The sequence below is a fragment of the Pistacia vera genome, unplaced genomic scaffold (assembly GCF_008641045.1).
Source record: "Pistacia vera cultivar Batoury unplaced genomic scaffold, PisVer_v2 Contig128, whole genome shotgun sequence".
Lineage (NCBI taxonomy): Eukaryota > Viridiplantae > Streptophyta > Magnoliopsida > Sapindales > Anacardiaceae > Pistacia > Pistacia vera.
This window is the reverse complement of record NW_022195335.1, coordinates 28,913-49,216: the sequence shown is the minus strand read 5'-3', so window position 1 is coordinate 49,216 and position 20,304 is coordinate 28,913. Positions and strand designations below refer to the sequence as shown.

The window sequence follows — 20,304 nt, the reverse complement described above, 5'->3', positions numbered from 1 at the left end:
GCGTTACTTAAGAGTAGATTGTAAATGTAACATCAATTATGAAAGCAAGTTTGTGGGTGTCGAACATCTTGTAGACTTCCTAAGAATTTCCATTGTACCTTCGAAGCAAAATGTGGAAAAGAAACCAAAAATTCTAACGACACCTAGTGCAAAAAAACTACATCAAGTTGGAGTTTAACTTTAAGTTGAGATCATCAAGTGAAAATTTATTTTATATAAGATTCCAGAATGAGATATTGGAAATTCCATAAATCACAATACTAAGTACGATGGAAGATATAGTGAAAAATCTTTTCACCTTTGAGAAAAGTCAATGCATAGAGTTGTTCTTATAAGACTATTTTATCTTCATGAATTATCTTTTTAACACTCCTAAGGATGTCAAATTACTTGTCCAACATGAAATTATTGTAAAAATATGGAGGAAGAATTGATTTTCATTTATGTATTACAGCATACAATAGAGGGTTAGTATATTATGTATAGACATAACTAATCTAGGAAAGAAATAAAACGTCAGTCCTATTCTAGGCTAGTATCCTAGATGATTCTCGATTTCTGGAATCAAGGGATTGGAGTCAATCTTGGTGATTAGATAATCCCCATAATCTCTCTATTGATAGCTCATGCCAACACTCCCCCTCAGGTTGATGAATACATATCCCTAATGCCCAACTTGAAGACCAAATTGAAATGATTGAAATCATTAGCAGATATATAAAAAGGGAATATAAATACAGAACTTTTGAATTTAACTTATACCAAGCAAAAGTAAGTGAATGTTTCAAAGAGAAGATTGATAGCTGAGTACGTATGATAATTGTTACAATAAAACAAATATATGAAAACATATCTGCATATATACTTACATTATTATGATTGAGATCCTGCAGCCTTAAATTACACTTCTTCTGTATACACCTAGTACTGAACAAAAACACTGAGAACCCCAAAGTTAGGAATCAAAAAAAAAAAAAATGCTGAAACCTTAAGTGCAAGAAAACAGCCTTGATGATATTGGCACAATGGCACTTCAAAAATGAAATGTATTTGTCAGAGATGCTTTGATAAACAACAAAGAACTTAGGCAAGAGAAAATACAAAATTTCCTTAGCTTTTTTATTATCATTTATTATTTTAAGAAAACCTAAAGCAACGAGGAGATTTATTATATAAAAGAAAGAATAATAGGATAGCAAATCAGGCGACATAAATAAGTTTTACCTCTGATTGCTATCATAGAATAATTATTAATAAAATAAATCAAAATATAAATTATAAGAATCTATGGCTTCGTTTGTTTCAATTTTCATAATACTACTTTTAGTATTCCCAAAAAAGTTAAACAGTAAAATACCCAAAAACTTTGATTTTTGGGAATCCTACTCTCAATATTATTCAACTTTTTTTAAACCCTTTAAATTTGATAATTTAATTAAATACCCCTAAATATTTTTTTAAAAATTACAAAAACACCCCATTAATTTATATTTACCAGATTTCGGCCACCACTTTCGTAAATTGGCCGGAATCTGTTAGTATGGCGCACTACCGGCTGAATCTGGCCGTTAGTGCGCCGATCTAGCCTTTTCCGGTCAGATCCACTGTGGATCTTGCCGGAAAAGGCCAGATCTAAGGCCAAAGATCTGGCCGTTGACGGCCAGATCTTTGGCCGTAACAGTTTATAACGACAGCCAACAAACGGTCGTCGTTGACCATCAACGACGACCGTTTATTGGTCGTCGTTGACGAGCAAATACGGCCAGATCTGGCCATAGATCTAGCCTTTGTCGGCCAGATCCACCGTGGATCTGGCCGGCAAAGGCCATATCGGCGCACGACCGACAAGATCCAGCCGGTCATGCGCCAATACGGTGAACCCGGCCACCCTCCGGCGGTGGTGGCCGGCTGTCCGTATTTGACATTGGGTTGGGGGTGTTTTTGTTAACTTTTAAGATTTTATTATAGGGGGTGTTTTGTAAATAAACAAATATAGGGGGTATTTTATTAATTTATAAATCCTACATCGTAATACCCGCCCAATTCAACTTTTTTTTAACTTTTTTCAGAAATTTTTTTTCCAAAAACACCCAATTGTGAACCAAACGAAGCCTATAGTTTCGAAATTTGGGCCATCACAACCCATGTTGGCCTAGCCATAATAAAATAAAACACCTGTCATCAATCCTTTTTTCCTACGTCAGAAACCTAAAATAGGAGTTAATATTTTAAATTTACTGAAAATTGTTTATTTCTAAAACTTTAATAACGTGTGTAACTGTGTATAATCTATTTCACTCAGTGTAATTTCGAAGGAAAGGGAGTTGATATGAAACTAGCGCCCCTGCCTAATCCTACAATTTTTGGGAACTAAGAAATAAGAGTCTTTGGTCATGTAGGTGATTGTGAGAGAGCTCAATACCCCACTTCTTATGGGAGCAAACCATCTGTTAAATATATCCCACTAAGCCTTCATGGGTGTCAAGGACTCAATCATAAACACTATATTCCATTTAATTTTTGGACCCTGCTACACTTACTGATTAGATTACTGATTTTGCTATACCGACCCACTGCCCAATTATTGACTTCTCAAAATTTATCTCAATTCACCAAAAGTCAGTATGTCAAATCGGTTGTTGACTCGGTAGCTTTAGCATTATTGTTAATTTTTTATGGTCTATTGCTTATCTAATTTAACACATTACTGTGCAAAGATGAAAAGGAATGATTGAAAAAATTCATGTCTTACAAGAAATAAAAACAGCAATAAGAAATTTATGTACGTACATGCGCACAATCTTATTAAAGTTTGAATAGATAATATAATCTCAACAGTATATGATGATTGTTTCAATTAATCAAACAAATATAAATAAAAGAGAGCATTTGCATACTTACAATTTCAAGCTAAAGATCCAACCTTCAGAATCTCTGTTGCTGCATTACATTCATAGGCCAAATATAAAAGCTTAGTGAGTCTAACGGTTGAAGCTACAAAAGCTCTATTTATTTAAGTCCCAGCAAACAAATGATTCAACTTATATAGAATTTAAAATGAAATTCTTGAAGAAGATACTTAAGAATAAAGCATTAATATTCTTAAATTAACCCCAACACAAGTAAATAGATCCTATATCCAAAGCTAAATATTCCTAAAGACTAAAGCAATTGATTAAATTCCTAGCAAGAAGAAAAGTATATAGTATTCTTAAACCTCTTCTCAAGCAACACATGTATTATAGATCACAAAAGAAAAGGCATGCCATAGGAATAACTCTTTTAGCATTGTGGTAACAATAAATGATACAAAACAATTAAATCAAGATTTAAATCATTTTTCTCTTTTTTTTTTTTTTTTTTTTTTTTTTTTTTTTTTTTTTTTTTTTTTTTAATGTGTCCTTTCATTATAAACTGGGTTCAAACCCAATGACAAGTTTCTTCGACCTAGGGCTTTAAATAACGGGGTTGGGATGGGCAATCACTTTCTTTCTCTAGGCCCAGGCTGAGGAGAAGGATACCCGGCCTCAAGATTTGCCATCATTCATTCATACATACATACATACATAAGTAATATTTTAATAAGAACTTCCTGATAACAATTTTATCAAGACCATAGTTTAATATCATTAGATATATCATCATTGCAATGCAATAATATTTTACATATGAATCCAATAACATGGTTTGACAAAATTAATATTAATACGACTTGATTCGCAGTTTTTGCATAAACACATAGATTGTTTTAAAGATAATAAACTTAACTTGGTTATATATCTTATTTTAATCATAGAGCTGTATTTATAAAAGGAGTGTTGAAGATCCCCAACCATCTACTAAATGTTTATTGAAGTATTATGTGCTTAATATATATATTACTTACTAACCATAGATATATAATATACACTAATTAATTAATTGACATAAATTATTTTTTTCTATTTAATAAATAATAGAATAGAAAATAATACTGTAACATATATTGTAATAGAATCTATACTGAAATATTTTTATTTAAAAAAAACACTGGATGTCCCGGAAAGAATTAATACAGTATCAATGAAATCTATAAATGATACTCAAAATTATAGTCTAAGCTTTAATTGTAAACAAAATCAGCCATGTTTTGTCCAAAAGATCAATATTGAAAATAAAATAGAAATTTTACGAAATAATATAAAGCCTTTTTAACAACAAGCATTAGTCGTCATTAGTAATAAATTACCATCTTGAAGTCTATTTTATAGGAGAAATCCAAATTAACATTATTTACCAGAGTCTTTTTTCACTAATAAGAGAGTATTAGGTTTGTTGTGACGTAAATCTTAATGGAATTTTTATTTTTAACTTGAGTTTACAACATAACACTTCAATCTAAGTATTAAATTTACTTGTCCTTGACGTCAGCTCTTGGGAGCTTCAATCAATTATATTTGGGTCACAATGGGGTTGCTAAATCCCGGGCCTGCGCTTGGGCTAGGGAGCCTGATGAAGGTGGGTTGAGGAATGAGACGTCACTGTTCTAAGGAAGGGTTCTATTTATACTTGAGGAATGTCTTTTGTTATTGAGTTGTGGCTTTCATTTCTTTTTTTTTTTTTTTTTAAATTAGGACAAGACCACAGCCTTGTCCTTTCCGGGCCCACACATAGTCATTTATGCTAAAGGTCCATTGGAATTTAGCTCAGGGCTCAATGTAGTCGATAATGCCCATAATAGTCATTTGCTCCTATGATTTTCCTAACAGCTTACATGACAACTTTACAATAATAAAAAATTCCAAAAACACTCTAGAATGTATATCTGAAAGGTGGAGTAACTTATTTGACTACAAAGGCTTTTGTGATAAAATAAGAATGTGATGAGAGGTGCATGAATTTTCTCAAAATATTTATGTTTAGTAGTATTTCTGATACGTTTACAAGTCCTAAAATACTTATAAACATGAGTGGACAAAGAATTACAAGTTCTGAAACATTTGCTCATTCAGTTGAATTGAAGAATTTCACTCCAAGTCCTAACACTTGGATTGTAGATTGCAATGGAGGAATTTCGGCCCAAGCAAGTTCCAAGGAGGGAGAGAGTCCAAACATTTTGACCCAAACCATTCCAAACCCAAGCTCAAGCCTACCAAGAAAGAAGTCCAAGTGTTGAAGTGGTCCAATTCGGCCCAAGTCTCATTCCAAAGGGGAAGATCCACATGAACCCTTATTGGATCCATTTGCATGATTTTCAAGGCCCAAACTCTTACACCCTTATTAGTAGACTTAATTAGGCACATTAATCAAGTTTTAATCTAATAAAGTAAGCTTATTTCAACTAATGGGATAGTTAAAGACATAGATCCTAGAATTAGGGAATCATCTCTTTTGCATTAAATAGGTATGACCTTGCTTTTTGAATGAATGGCTTGTAATATTGGTTAAGTTTATTTCATTTTAATGCATTTGTCAATTACTTGTTTACCCTTGTATTTGCCTATATAAAGGCAACTATTTCATTGTAACATTTAGCTTATAAAATATATTGAAATTTGGTTTATCCATTAGAGAGAACTTGTATGTTCTTGAGTGGCATTCTTTATCCAAGTCTTGGCAAGGGGATTTGGTGGTGAATCAATTCAAGTTGGTGGAGTAATCCTTTATGCTTGAAGTGTTTCACTTGTCTTGGTCCGAATTTGCAAGTAAGTGTGCTTTAGTTCATGTTTTCAATTTGGCCGAATTACTACTTGATTTTTGGAGTGTGTTGTGTTGTGTTGTTGAATTGGTTGGAAATTGATCATTTGGTATTAGAGCATAGGCCGTGAAGTGGTGTAGAATTGTTTTAGGGTTGAATTTGTGTAGTTTGGCTAGAATTTGAGTTGGAGTTGCCGAATTTTGGAAGTGTTTTGGCTTGAAATTGTTTTCTCCAATTAGCATTTCATTGAACCTTTTTCTCTTTCCTCAAATACTATTACCCTAACCAACTCCCTTACATCTTGTTCTCTTCTAACTAAGTCCATTGCCACCTCACCCAATCCTAACTAATTCCCTCCAAATTCAACTAAACCCATTCGTTCCCAATTTAACCCTAAACACAATTAATTAGCCTAATCCCTACTATTCATAAACACTATTCATAGATTACTATTCACTTCAACCAAAATCACCAAAACTTATACACTTGACCTTTCCCTCCCACTTTTCATTTTTCCAACATTAAAAAAAAAAAATTACTGTTCACCCAAAGTTACTATTCACTGTAGCTAAAACTCACCTAATTCTCATGGCAAACAAGACCACTTCCTCCCCAACTTCACCCCCACCATCATAAGAGTGTGCCAACCTAAAAATTCAAGAGGAACTTGATGAATTAAAGAAGAACATGTCTAGCATGATGGAATTGATGGTTAACATGTCTAAGGACATTGCTAATCTATCTCAATCCACCCTTGAAGAAACCCCACAATCGCCCCAACGAGAAGGTCGACCACACTACCGCCAAAGAATCATCATTAGGACACCATTATATATGGAGAACTTAAGGGGTAGTAGTGCATCCTCTAGTGAATTCGAGGCACGTAGGAGGAGAAGAGTTGATGATGATAAGGGTATTAAGATAGACTTACCTGAATTCAATGGAAGTCTTGACCCAAAAGACTTCATTGATTGGTTGCATGAGATTGAATGGGTATTTGAGTTTAAGAACTACAACGATGAGAATAGGTGTAAAGTAGCCATACTGAAGTTCAAGGAGTATACCTCTTTGTGGTGGGAAAATACAAGAAAGAAGAGAGAAAGAGAAGGGAATACTAGAATTAGGTCATATGAAAAGTTGAAGAGAGTGTTGAAGAAAAGGTTCTTGCCCGACAATCACAAGCAAGACCTTTATCTTAAGCTCCATAATTTGAAGCAAAAAGATAGAAAAGTTGAAGAGTATATTCGAGAGTTTGAAGGGTTGATTTTAAGAAGTGATATTCCCAAAGAGAAAGAGCATACAATTGCAACATTCATTGGTGGTTTGAGTTACCATTCTTTTGGGGATGTTTGCAAACTGTCCAAAAAGATTGAGAAACAATTGAATAGCAGGAAGTCCTTCGTCCCCAAGAAGCTCTTTAAGGAGAATAACTACCAAAGGGGTTCACCTTCCTACACTAAACCATATATGGCACCTACGGCTTATGATAGGAACAAAGCCAATGAAGCACCAAAGGAGAAAATAGGTTTTGTGAAGAATGATGCTCTACGGCCAAATTTGAGGAACAAGAAGTGTTTCAAGTGTCAAGGTTATGGACACTTCCAAGCTAGTTGCCCAAACCAAACGGTTATGACTCTTAGAGAGATTAATGAGATTGATGATGCATGTCAAAAGGATTCTAGTGAAGAAGAGGAAGTAGATGAGAGTGACAATGAGGTTATTAAGGAAGTCTATAATGGAGAGATGCTTATGCTCAAGAGGTTGTTGCATACTCAAGTAAACCCTCAAGAGAACCAAAGAGAGAACTTGTTTCATACAAGGTGCACCATCAAGGGGAAAGTTTGCTCAATGATCATTGATAGTGGGAGTTGTACCAATGTTGCTTCCACCACACTTGTGGAGAAATTGGGGTTGCCGATTGTAAATTATTCTCATCCATACAAGCTATAATGGTTGAGCAATGGAGACATTATCCAAGTAGTTCAGCAAGTAGTAGTACCATTCTCCATTGGCAATAACTATTCGGCTGAGGTGATTTGTGACATCATTCCCATGGATGCTTGTAATCTTTTACTTGGAAGACCATGGCAATATGACCAAGGGGTGATCCATGATGATCACCAAAAAACCGACTCATTCAAGCTCAACAAGAGAACCATTACCCTTGCACCATTAGCCCTCACCCAAGCCATTGTCCAAGGAACCAACCCGAAAAACCTTTTTCCTAAATAGCACCCAACTAGAGAAAGCCTTCCAAAAACAAGTCTCTCATTGCAATCCTTATAGCCAAGACAAATTGAGAGAGAAAACAACCTGAATTTCACCATCTCTTGGATGAATTTGTTGATGTTTTTCCTTAAGAGTTACCAAGGGGTTTGCCACCACTTAGGGGGATAGAACATGACATTGATTTGGATACCGGTGCCCCTCTTCCCAATAGACCAGCATATAGGTGTAATCCCAAAGAATCAAGAGAGATTCAAAGGCAAGTTGAGGAGTTGCTTTCCATGGGATTTGTGAGGGAGAGCATGAGTCCTTGTTCGATTCCATCCTTGCTTGAGCCCAAGAAGGATAACACTTATCAAATGTGTATTGACAGTCAGCCCATCAACCGAATAACTATCAAATATAGGTATCCCATGCCTCGATTGGATGACATGTTAGATGAGCTTCATGGTACAACCATATTCTCAAAGATTGATCTAAGAAGTGGTTACCATCAGATTAGAATGAGAAAGGGAGATGAGTGGAAAACGACATTCAAGACTAAGGGAGGATTATATGAATGGACGGTGATGCCCTTCGGCCTTTCCAATGCACCAAGCACCTTTATGAGGTTAATGAATGAGGTACTCAAGCCTTTCATTAGAAAATTTATGGTTGTATATTTTGATGACATATTGATATATAGTACATGTGACGATAGTTATGTAGAACACCTTAGCTTAGTGCTTGAATTGTTGAGGTAGAAAAGTTGTATACTAAGCTTGAAAAATATGAATTATTTATGAAGCAATTGGTGTTCTTAGGTTATGTGGTTTTGGGAAAAGACATTAACGTAGATCAATCCAAGGTAGAATCCATTCATAGTTGGCCTAAACCTAGTTCAATTATGGAAGTTATGAGTTTTTATTGTTTAGCCTCTTTCTACCGAAGGTTTGTACCTAATTTTAGTTCCATCATGGATCCCATAACTGAATGTTTGAAGAAGGGATCTTTTGAGTAGACTGAGGCATCAAATAAGGCATTTGACTTGATTAAGAAGAAGTTGTGTGGAGCTCCCATACTTGCCTTGTCAGATTTCAACCAAGTGTTTGAAGTAGAATGTAATGCAAGTGGTGTTGGCATTAGGGCAATTTTGAATCAATCCAAAAGGCCAATAGCATACTTTAGTGAGAAGTTTAGTGATTCAATGAGGAAATATAACACCTATGATAAGGAGTTTTATGCTATAGTGAGAGCACTTGACCATTGGATTCACTACCTTCGGCCAAAACAATTTGTCCTCCATTCGGACCACCAAGTTTGAGGTTCATCAATAGGTAGCACAAACTCAACACAAGACATGCTAAATGGGTTGAGTTCATCCAATCTTTCTTATTTGTGCTGAATTACAAGCAAGAAGCATACAATGTTGTAGTCGATGCACTCTCTAGAAGATATGCCTTACTTTCTTTATTTGATTCTAGAGTTTTAGGTTTTGAATTAATGAAGTTGTGTTATGAGGTAGATTTGGAGATGAAAATATGCATAACTGAATGTGGGAAACCTAGTTTTGAAGACTATAATATGCATGATGGGTACTTGTTCAAGGGTAGAAGATTATGTGTCCCTAAGGGTAGTTTCAGAGAATTAATCATGAGGGAAGCACATAGTGGTGGGTTGGCAGGTCACTTTGGGGTTACTAAGACTTTAGAAACCATCAAAGAATATTTCTATTGGTCTAAGATATTAGGGGATGTTCAAGCTCTCATTAGAAGGTGTGAGTCATGTCAAAGAGCTAAGAGTCAATTCAAGGCTGGCCCATACCTATCCTTACCCATAGCTGAGCACCCTTAGGAGGACCTTAGCATGGATTTTATGGTTGCATTGCCTAGGACCCAAAGGGGAAAAGATTCCATCATGGTAGTGGTTGATAGGTTCTCAAAAATGGCCCATTTCATATCCTATCATACCACACATGATGCCTCCAAAATTGCCGAATTATTCTTTAGAGAAATGGTGAGACTTCATGGCATTCGAAGAACCATTGTCTCAGATAGAGATACAAAATTTTTTAGTCATTTTTGGAGAATTTTATGGGGTAAATTAGGGACAAAATTGATGTTTAATACCTCACATCACCCTCAAACTGATGGCCAAACCGAAGTGGTGAATAAGGTGTTGGGTAATGTCGTAAGGAGTTTGGTGAGTAAGCATTTAAAGGATTGGGATTTGCAATTGGCACATGCTAAATTCACCTACAATAGGAGTCCTAGTTCTACTATGGGTCACACTCCATTTAAGGTGTTGTATGAGTAAACCCATTTATCCCTTTTGATCTCACTTTTCTAGCCCTTGATTTTGAGCCAAGTGTGGATGCTAATAAGAAATTAAAGCAAATGAAGAAACTCCATGAAACCGTGAGAGTTCAAATTGAAAAATCAAATTAAAAGATTAAAAATAAGGAAAACAAACATAGAAAGCCTAAGCTTTTCCAACCAGGGGATTTAGTGTGGATTCACTTGAGAAAGAGTAAATTAGCTTCGAGGGAAGATGGGTCTTTTGAGGTTGTTGAGAGGGTAAATGATAATGGTTATAAGGTGGAGTTGCCTAGTGAGTATGGGGGAGTCTCGGCCACCTTCAATGTGGGGGATCTAAGCCCATACTTGTAGGATGATTTGGATTTAAGGGCAAATCCTTCTCAATCCGGGGAGGATGATACGTTTACTAGTCCTAAAACATTTGTAAACATGAGTGGACAAGGAATTACAAGTTCTAAAACACTTGCTAGTTCGTTTGAATTGAAGAATTTCACTCCAAGTCCTAAAACACTTGGATTGTGGAATGTGGAATGCAATGGAGGAAATTCGGCCTAAGCAAGTTCCAAGGAGGGAGAGAGTGCAAACATTTCAGCCTAAACCATTGCAAGCCCATGCTCAACGAGGGAAGCTCAAGCCCGCTAAGAAAAAAGCCCAAGTGTTGAAGTGGTCCAATCCGACCCAAGTCTCATTCCAAAGGGGAAGATCCACATGAACCCTTATTAGATCCATTTGCATGATTCTCAAGGCCCAAACTCTTACAGCCTTATTAGTATACTTAATTAGGCTCATTGATCAAGTTTTAATCTAATAAAGTAAGCTTATTTCAATTAATGAGGTGGTTAAAGACATAGATCCTAGAATTAAGGAATCATGTCTCTTTTGCATTAAATAGGCATGGCCTTGATTTTTGAATGAATGGCTTGTAATATTACTTAAGTTTATTTCATTTTAATGTATTTGTCAATTACTTGTTTACCCTTGTATTTGCCTATATAAAGGCAACTATTTCATTGTAACATTTAGCTTATGAAATATATTGAAATTTGGTTTATCTATTTGAGAGAACTTGTGTGTTCTTGAGTATGCATTCTTTATCCAAGTCTTGGCAAGGGGATTTGGTGGTGAATCAATTCAAGTTAGTGGAGTAATCCTTTATGCTTGAAGTGTTTCTACTTGTCTTGGTCCGGATTTGCAAGTAAGTATACTTTAGTTCATGTTTTCAATTTGGCTAAATTACTACTTGATTTTTGGAGTGCGTTGTGTTGTGTTGTTGAATGGGTTGGAAATTGATCAATTTCCTTATACCTCATGGAGAGCTTTACGAATTGCACTATTCATTAAAGTCCTCAAACATACAGTCAAGGCATAATGATAATTTTTAGTTGTCCTATTGGCTCTTTATTGGTCATCTGCATTAGTTTATTCAAATATTGGTTGGTTCATTGTAATAGAGAAAGATTTTATGGACTTGTGTTAGTATTAAACATCTAATGTTAATTTGTTTCAATCAAGCTGCTTTAGGGCTTTCATTGGCTGCTAGAGCTAGTATAGAAACAGAGATGTACACAGCTTCTGCATAGTTTATTTCTCTATTTTCTTCTATGTTTCCTAACTAAAGTATGTTTTAATTCAGAAATTAAACTTCACTTTCAATCTTCTTTGCTACTGTATTTTGTGTGTTAAACAAAGCTGAAATTGTAGCAAACACGAGCTAAAATTACTTTGAACAAACTTTAACTACAAACACAATAAAGGAATCCATTTTCATAGAAATAAATATTGCCATGGAGAAAGAAGATGGCATGAAAGAACAACACAGTGATTGGCTATTATAATTCAACTAAATCACGTGAAAGAAAAACACAGCCATTTATTGCATCTTAATTGAGAGAAATCGTGAAATAGAATAATCTAGTTAACCTGGAGGATAGAGCATATGGCTTGAATCACAGTGAGTATGAGGAGAATAGTAGCAGCAATTACAGAAACGGTGGTCCATAGAGTTTTGAAATAATCTTGTTTCAAGATTGCCTTCCATTGGTGTGATGATCTTCTGCAGTCCTCGTTCAGCTCTTCCACAAGAGAAGAATAAAGGAAATGAGAACTTAAAAAAGGTCGTTGATTAAGGCGGTGAATTAGACTTGACACCAGTTCACAATCTCCCATTGAATTGTGAATAATTTGATGCTGGACAAGTATATGTACATCCTTGGGAGTGTTAACAAGGTAATCATGATGATAATATAGTCATTTAAGAGTTCATCTTTGCATTGACTTTGCTTAAAGGCTAAAAGATTTTTCACAACATTTTTCACGCGATTCCGTATTATGATTCGTGGAATTTCTAATATTCTATTGTGAAATCTTATATCAAAAAGCTTTTTGCTTAACCCCAACTTGAACTTCACTCCAACTTGATGTAATTCTTTTACACTTAATTTTTGGTTTCTCTTTCAATTGTGCATTCAAAGGTACAATAGAATTTCTTAAAAAGTCAATAAGACGCTTCAACCCCGAATATTTACTTTCATCAAAGTCTCCTCCATTCCTAAATAGTCTTGAATAGGATAGGTGAAATTATGGATAAGGTTAAAAATACAGGGCTTCTCTTGATTGTCAAAGGATATGTCTATATCAGCTAGCCTAAGCAAATCTTCAAGAATGAAGAATGGAAACTGATTTTCAAGCAAAAACAAGTCACCCCTAACATTAGTTATCTTAAATGGATTATTATGCACACGATCTTAAATAAAGCATTTCTCTTCAATATGTGTTAATAGTTGTTGAAACATCAGTCAAACACATGCAATAAAATAAACAAAACACTAAATAAGGGCATTTGATTTACTCTGGTTCATTCCGATTAAAGAACTATATCCAGCATTCAAATAGAGATTTTATTGAGTTTCAGAACTATGCAGCAATTACAAATCAATAATCGACCTACCTGAATCTATCCTGACCTAGGCCCAAATATTAGTAAAACAATAACAAGTCTAATTACTAATTGGACTTACCGTGAAGGGGGTGCTGCCCCCTCACTCTCGCCCGCTCACTAGTGAACGGGACCGCCGCCACTCACTGGGGAGCGAGACCCCCGAATGCGTCTGCGTAAGGGTCAAGACCATGCAAAATATGAACCATATCCAACAATAGTACCTCCGAAATGAAGACAGCATCCATTAAAATCACTTTCACAAAGTCATCACTACCAATTTCATTGGTTTCTGCATAACAATTACGCACTTTTGTTTCATTTTCCTTTATAACTTTTATACCAAACTCACTATTGCATTATTGTTGGGTGGTTTCCAGCAATCATCTCCAAACCATTCGTTTTTCTTTCAGAAAGATCAAGCCAATATTGTCATCCTACTTATCTATGTAGATGATTTATTTATGACTAGCAATGATGCTTCTCTTATTCAAGCTACTAAAGACTTGTTACATTCTCATTTCAAGTTGAAAGTTTTGGGTGCTCTTAGATATGTTTTAGGCTTTGAAGTTGCAAGGTCTTCCCAAGGTATTAGCTTATGTCAAAGGAAGTATGCTTTAGAGTTGATAGGGCTGGCTGGCTGTTTTTTGTCCCTCTTGATCGAAATTTGAAGTTTACTAGTGTGGAATATGATCACTATTTCCCTAGTCAGGAGGATCCTGCTTTGTCTGACCCATCAATGTATCAAAATCTAATTGGTAAACTTCATTATTTTTGCTTGGCTAGACCTGACCTTAGCTTTTCAACAAATCTTCTCAGCCAATTTATGCATCAACCCAAAGCAACCCCATCTTCATGTTGCCCTTAAAGTTGTTAGATATGTCAAGAGTTCTCCTTGGTTTGGGTTTTTTTCCCTGCACATGGTTCTCTTCAGCTTCAAGCCTTTTGTGACTGAAATTGGGCTTCTTGCCTTATGACTCGCAAATCTATTACTAGTTTTTGCATTTTTTTGGGAGGTTCTTTGTTATCCTGGAATTTTAAGAGGCAGGCTACTATTTCCCGATCATCATCTGAAGCAGAATATCGTGTTATGGCCTTAACAGTTTGTGAGCTTGTTTGGCTAACTCCACTCTTAACTGATCTTGCTCTTCCTCTCCAGCTGCCTATTTCTCTTTTCTATGATAATCAGTCTGCCATCCACATTGCTTCCAACCCAATGTTTCATGAGCGTACTGAAGCACATTGATATTTACTATCACATTGTTCATACCAAGATCAAAGAAGGCTTGATACATCCCACTCATATTCCTACTTATGAGCAACCTATTGATCTGTTTACTAAGGTTGTTTCTAGTCCTTTTCATCGCCATTTATTGTCCAAGTTGGAAGCGATTGACATTCATCCCCTACCAACTTGAGGAAGGGTCTTGGATTATCAGTTGCAATCTGTTTTTAAATAGTTAATAGTAGTTAATAGTTTGTTAATGTTATGTTAGTTAGATTGTACAACTATGGTTAGATTGTACAATTGTGGTTAAGTAAACCATAGTTACTGGAGCCATTATAAAAATGTAATAATTCTTGTACTTTGTGAGCTGAATAAGAATTAATAGAAATCTTTTCTTCTTGAATCCTCTTCTCTGAATAAATCAAATAATATGAAAATATGGTTTGGAAGGCCACTATCAAACGCTTAATGAAGAAAGTGGTGGCATGAATGATGTACTTTACATGTTATATAACATAACGTTAAGTAACTTATAATAGTTTTATTGGATATGCCATTAATTACATATGAATTTATTTCTACTGCTATCTGTTCTAAGACTTCACTCATACCATGCCTCAAAAATTTAGGTGATTTTAGGACAGATCACCTAAATTTCTGAGGCAAATTTAGGACCCCTTGCATTGTAGGTAACTTTTACACTATTTTCCGGATATGTTATATTCTCTTGATGTAATTAAATTAATTCATGCAAATTCAATTTCTTATTCTTATTCTTGTAGGCTGATTCCCTAGCTGGTATGCATGCCAATGCACATATACCTATTCTTGTTGGAACGCAAAGGCGGTATGAAATCACTGGTGATCCTCTTTCCAGGGTAATTTAATTTTCAATTTCTTATTTTATAATTTCTCATTACCATAATCTCATTTTGGAAAAATTAACTCTAAAGTTTGCTAATCTTTGGATTGCCAGACCATGGTGACTTTCTTCTTTGACATTGTTAACTCTTCCCACACATATGCAATCGGAGGATCAATAATAAACACTAGTACTGACAAATAGTGTGTTTAGCATTCATCGAAGGACGGATCCTAGAATTATGCTTTATATGCTTCCACTAGGCCCTGGAAAATCCAAGGCCAATAGTTTTTTATGGTTGGGGAACAAAGTTTGACAGTTTTTGGTGTTGTTATGGAACAGGTATCGAATCCATTGCTTTCTATGATGTCATAATTAGACTTCTTTTATGAACCGAGCATTTGATAGATTTTCATTTTTTTGCTCTTGTCAGAATTGAATCGTTCTTCAAATTAGGAGATTCCATATATTTTTAAGAGGTAGGTGAAGTTCCTGCTCTCTACATATTCCAATATGTATCAAGCTCGATCAATTGGGAATCTGGAAAGTTTGTGTTGAATCAAACTGTTGATCCTGTTTTTTCATTGGATCCTTGCCTTCGATTGACGATAACATTCTCCTCAACCAAGGTACTTACTTCATTTTATCATCTTATTCATTACTTGATCAAAGCACAAATGTGAATGAGAACTAATCTTGATGCTATGGATCTCACTTGTGGAGGGGGCAGTAAAATCAACCTTGAATTTGCAGATACCAAGTTAGACAAGTTTGAGCGGTATCAAGGCAAAATTAAACAACTAGCTATTGACTGCAGTAGCCTCAGGCTTGTAATTCAATTAGACAGAAAGGGATCCATTATCTTTTTTTTTTTCTTTTTTCTTTTTTTTTCTTTTTTTCATGTATGACAATTGAATTGCATTCTGGGTTGTGGTAATCATCATTTTGTGACAACGAAATGGAGCTCTAGAGACAAATAACCATTCAGTTTCTGATGAACTCAACCACCGGATTCACGCTGACAATAAATAATAACAGGAAAACATACACTCAACGCAACACACTCAGCAAGAAACTGAAATAAACTCTTATATTAATGAATATGTTCGCAACACTTGATTGAAAACAATAAAACAGAAATTGAAAAAGACTCAACACAATGCTGAACTTCAAGGGTCAGCTCCTCCTAATTACTAACTTCAAGGGTTAGGTCCTCCCAATTCTTTTCCACTAATTTTCCATGCGCCACCACGCCTACTGTTCCCCTTTTATCTTTGCTCCAGATTCTTTTTGCAAAAAATCTAGACACCCGTCGTTTTCTCATTGTGCCAGCCAGCTGACTCATAACAAATTCATAACCAATTCCTTACACCTGTCACCCTTTCATTGTGCCAGCCCTCACTCTTTCCTCGCTACCATCTGTCCCCATTTGGTCAGTCTTACCTTTTCCCTTGTGCTTGGTTCTAACAAACCATTTGGTTACCGGAGGTACCATTTGGTTACCAGAGGTCCATCAATACCCTCACCAAGGACTTCCACCTTGTCCTCAAGGTGGGAAGATGGAGATTGTTTACCCGGCACCATTTCTCTCCTGCACTCCTTCACCGCCCTCTTCTTCTTTACCCAACTCTTCCTCATCTTCTATCATTCATTGGAAAGGGGTCGATTCATTGTTGATCATGGGCGTTGACCTTGAGCTGGAACGATTTTCGATGAAGCTTCGTCGAATATGAGTCTGATTTGGGGAATGGGTATTAATCTAGCTATTAGATCTAGGTGGGTCAAAATTGAATTGGGCTTTGGGCTGGTCTTCAGCCCTGCAGAGATTAGAATAACTTTGCCACCCAGTGTTTAGTGAAGCCCACTTTCCTTAGTGGCTTGGCCCAATTATGGCCAGTTCCACTGCAGCATTTCTTTCTTCAACTCTTTGGGCTAAATGGGTCACTTGGATTAGAGAGTTTGGTCAGGTCAGAATGTTGGGTTGTTGCAGATGAATCTCCGCCTTGATCTCAGGTTTCAAGCCACTCAGAAATGCAGCTGTGAGGACTTCCTTTCTTTCACTGCCTGTTAAAGCTGCTAGCTCCTCTAACTTTCTACGATATTCCAAGTCTTTCCCTATTTGTCACGTGGCCATGAGTAACTCTAGTGGGCTAAGCTCTTGTCCTCCACTAAAACGTTGACATAGAGAAAGTTTCAGCTCAGTCCATGTCATCACAGCTCCCTTGGTTTCCATCCACTGATACCAATGGAGAGCTTCCCCCTCCATGCATAGTGCCACTGCCGTCACCTTTTGGTCATCGGAGATATGGTCGATCGAGAAATATCATTCCATGCGAAAGATCCAGCCATGCGAATCTTCACCGGAAAAAACTGGTAACTCTAGTTTCCAGCCTCCCTACTCGCGGCAACCCCATGCCTCTCCGTTGTGCTGGTGGGACTCATGTTCCATTCGTCCCCCACTGTGATCTCCTTCCGTCTATTCCTGTCAGTCTCGGTCCAGTTCGTGTTAGCTTTCCTTGCCTCTGTTTGAAGTTCTAGATAAGTTCCTCCTTCTCTCCTCTTCTTCTTCGTCCTTTTTTCGCATCCAGTTCTGGATGCTCATCAAAATCTCACGCATTGAGTTCATGGTTTCTGTCACCTTGGCCACATCTTTCTCGACATTATCCATCCTAACGTCCATCCTTGTACCAACCATGCCCTACCCTTACCGAGCTCTGATATCAATTGATGAACTTAACCACCAGATTCATGCTAACAGTAGATAATAATAGGAAAACATACACTCAACGCAACACACTTAGCAAGAAACTGAAATAGACTCTTATATTAATGAATGTGTTTGCAACACTTGATTGAAAACAATAAAACAGAAATTGAAAAGGACTCAACACAATGCTGAACTTCAAGGGTCAGCTCCTCCTAATTACTAACTTCAAGGGTTAGCTCCTCCGAATTCTTTTCCACTAATTTTCCATGCTCCACCACGCCTACTATTCCCCTTTTATCTTTGCTCCAGATTCTTTTGCAACAAATCCAGACACCCATCGTTTTCTCATTGTACCAGCCAGCTGACTCATAACAAATTCATAACCAATTCCTTACATATGTCACCCTTTTATTGTGCCAGCCCTCACTCTTTCCTCGCTGCCATCTGTCCCCATTTGGTTAGTCTTGCCTTTTCCCTTGTGCTTGGTTCTAACAAACCATTTGGTTATCAAAGGTACCATTTGGTTACCGGAGGTCCATTAGTTTCCTATCCATCTTTGGACAGAGGCCATTAAAGGTATCTTCATGAGTAATTTACATATACAAACTATATATTTTCTGAGATGTATAACAGTGACAAAGTTTTTTTTTTTCTGTTCAGAAGATTGGCATGATTATTTTGCTTTTCAGGCAATATTTATGGTCCTTATCTACTTGTCGGTTATACTAATGAAGATTGGGAAATAAAAAATAAACCAGCTAAATCTCTTTCAAAATGGATAACCCCAATTCCTGCCTCATACAATGCTAACCTGGTTACGCTTTCTCAAGTCTTCGAAAATTCAACTTTCGTCTTAAAACCAATCTGTTACAATGGAAAAGCTTCTAGTGCATGACACTAATGCTTCTGTTTATGCTACTTTCATACTCATCTTTAATGATGCAGCTACCTCAAAATTTTCATCAGTCAAAGATGTTATCGGCAAATCAGTTAGTCAAGAATGGTTTGATCTTCCAGGAAAGTTGTTGCAGAAAGGAAAAGATCATAAACTTGAGGCAACGAATTCTCCTAGAAGTAGATGCTCGTATAATTACCATTTGGTTGTGGGATTGGATGAAAAAGTTGAAATAATATCGTTGGAGTTGGAAAGCCGAAAGGCTTGTATAGTGGTGCGAAGTTAAAGGCATGTACAATCCTGAATATTAGAATGTAAATGTGTGAAGCTAATGTTTAAGTCCAACGCTGTTGTTTTGGTCCAAGCCTCATGCAATCCTGACGGTTGATTCAAGGGTCATCCTATGGCTGAAATTTTCCTGAAAAGTCAAAGATATAAAAAGAGGACAACTCTCCAAATTAAAATATACAGTGAACAAAATCAGTTTCCTTCTTCTTCTTTGACTTTGTTACACTCTGTTTTGCTAGGTTTTTTGATTTACTTTAACTCTTGTAATCTTGGTGCAATCAATTGGGTTGTTGAGTGAAAGTGGTGTTTCTTTCACGGGTAGAGAAGCTTAGGGAGTCTTTCTCTTGGGTTTAAAGGTTATGGTAAAAAGACTTGTTAACAAAGTGAGTTGGGTTGTGTTTGAGATTCTGAAAGTGTACTCTGTAAACAATATTGATCTTCTTAGTGCAGCGAGCCTCGGTGTTTCGGAGCTCAACGTGGACGTAGCTTGCTCAAATCTTGAGCAAGTGAATCACGGTAAACTCTTGTGTGTGTTTGCTTGTTCTTATTTCTTTTTGTGATTAATTGGTTGATTAGTGTTTAGTTTAGTCTCAAACCGCAACAGTGGTATCAGGGCCAAGTTCTAGGGTTTGTCGATTTCAATCAGCTCTTGATTTGGGAAATTCTTGATTCTAGGGTTTGTTAAATTGGGGGTTTTTTGATTTAACGGTTCTTTAGGCGTCAAGGGGTCTAGAAATTGTCAATTAGGTTCTTGATTTGGGAAATCTTTTGATTCTAGGGTTTGCTAAATTGAGGGTTTCTTGATTTAGCTAGTCTTAGGTAATCTTGGTCTTCAATAATCTTCAATTAGTCTATCAATTCGTGGGAATCAGAAAGCAATCCCAAGTTCTAGTGTTCAACTGAAAAAAACCACAAAATGTCCACCACCACTCGCATGGAAATCACCCAATACGATAGGAAAATTGATTTCAATAGTTGGAAAAAGAAGATGAAGGCTCTCTTGTCTCACAACAAGGTGAGAATTGCATTGGAGAAAGACTCTACCAAATGGCCAAAGGAGAAGCTAAAGAAGAAGGTTGAGATTGATGAGGAGGCTTATAACCTTATCATCTTGAACATATCAGACAGCGTCCTAAGAAAGGTAGATGGCCTGGAGAATCCGATTGCATTGTGGGGTAAACTCGAAACT

The 20,304-nt window shown here is 36.3% G+C and overlaps 1 protein-coding gene and 1 long non-coding RNA gene across 2 annotated transcripts; one reads left to right on the top strand and one right to left on the bottom strand.

Moving 5' to 3' along the window:
- Positions 1–273: 273 nt before the first annotated feature.
- Positions 274–2,999, bottom strand: LOC116121737. The gene is made up of 3 exons (XR_004126761.1): positions 2,902–2,999; positions 870–940; positions 274–675 (listed from the first exon to the last, which is right to left on the bottom strand). It is a non-coding gene; the product is annotated as an uncharacterized LOC116121737 (long non-coding RNA).
- Positions 3,000–6,364: 3,365 nt separating this feature from the next.
- On the top strand, positions 6,365–14,381 carry LOC116121740. The gene is made up of 4 exons (XM_031407678.1): positions 6,365–7,597; positions 8,041–8,526; positions 13,549–13,723; positions 14,152–14,381. Exons 1-4 carry the CDS (start codon positions 6,365–6,367, stop codon positions 14,379–14,381), a joined length of 2,124 nt encoding a protein of 707 aa, XP_031263538.1.
- Positions 14,382–20,304: the final 5,923 nt, after the last annotated feature.

What these genes read in the sequence shown, in the direction of transcription:
- LOC116121740 (XM_031407678.1), top strand. Translation starts at nt 6,365, where the DNA reads ATGTCTAGCATGATGGAATTGATGGTTAACATGTCTAAGGACATTGCT. An exon ending in AGAAATTGGGGTTGCCGATT is followed by an intron (nt 7,598 to 8,040) that starts GTAAATTATTCT and finishes TTTCCTTAAGAG; the next exon opens with TTACCAAGGGGTTTGCCACC. An exon ending in AGTTGCAAGGTCTTCCCAAG is followed by an intron (nt 13,724 to 14,151) that starts GTATTAGCTTAT and finishes TTTTTTTGGGAG; the next exon opens with GTTCTTTGTTATCCTGGAAT.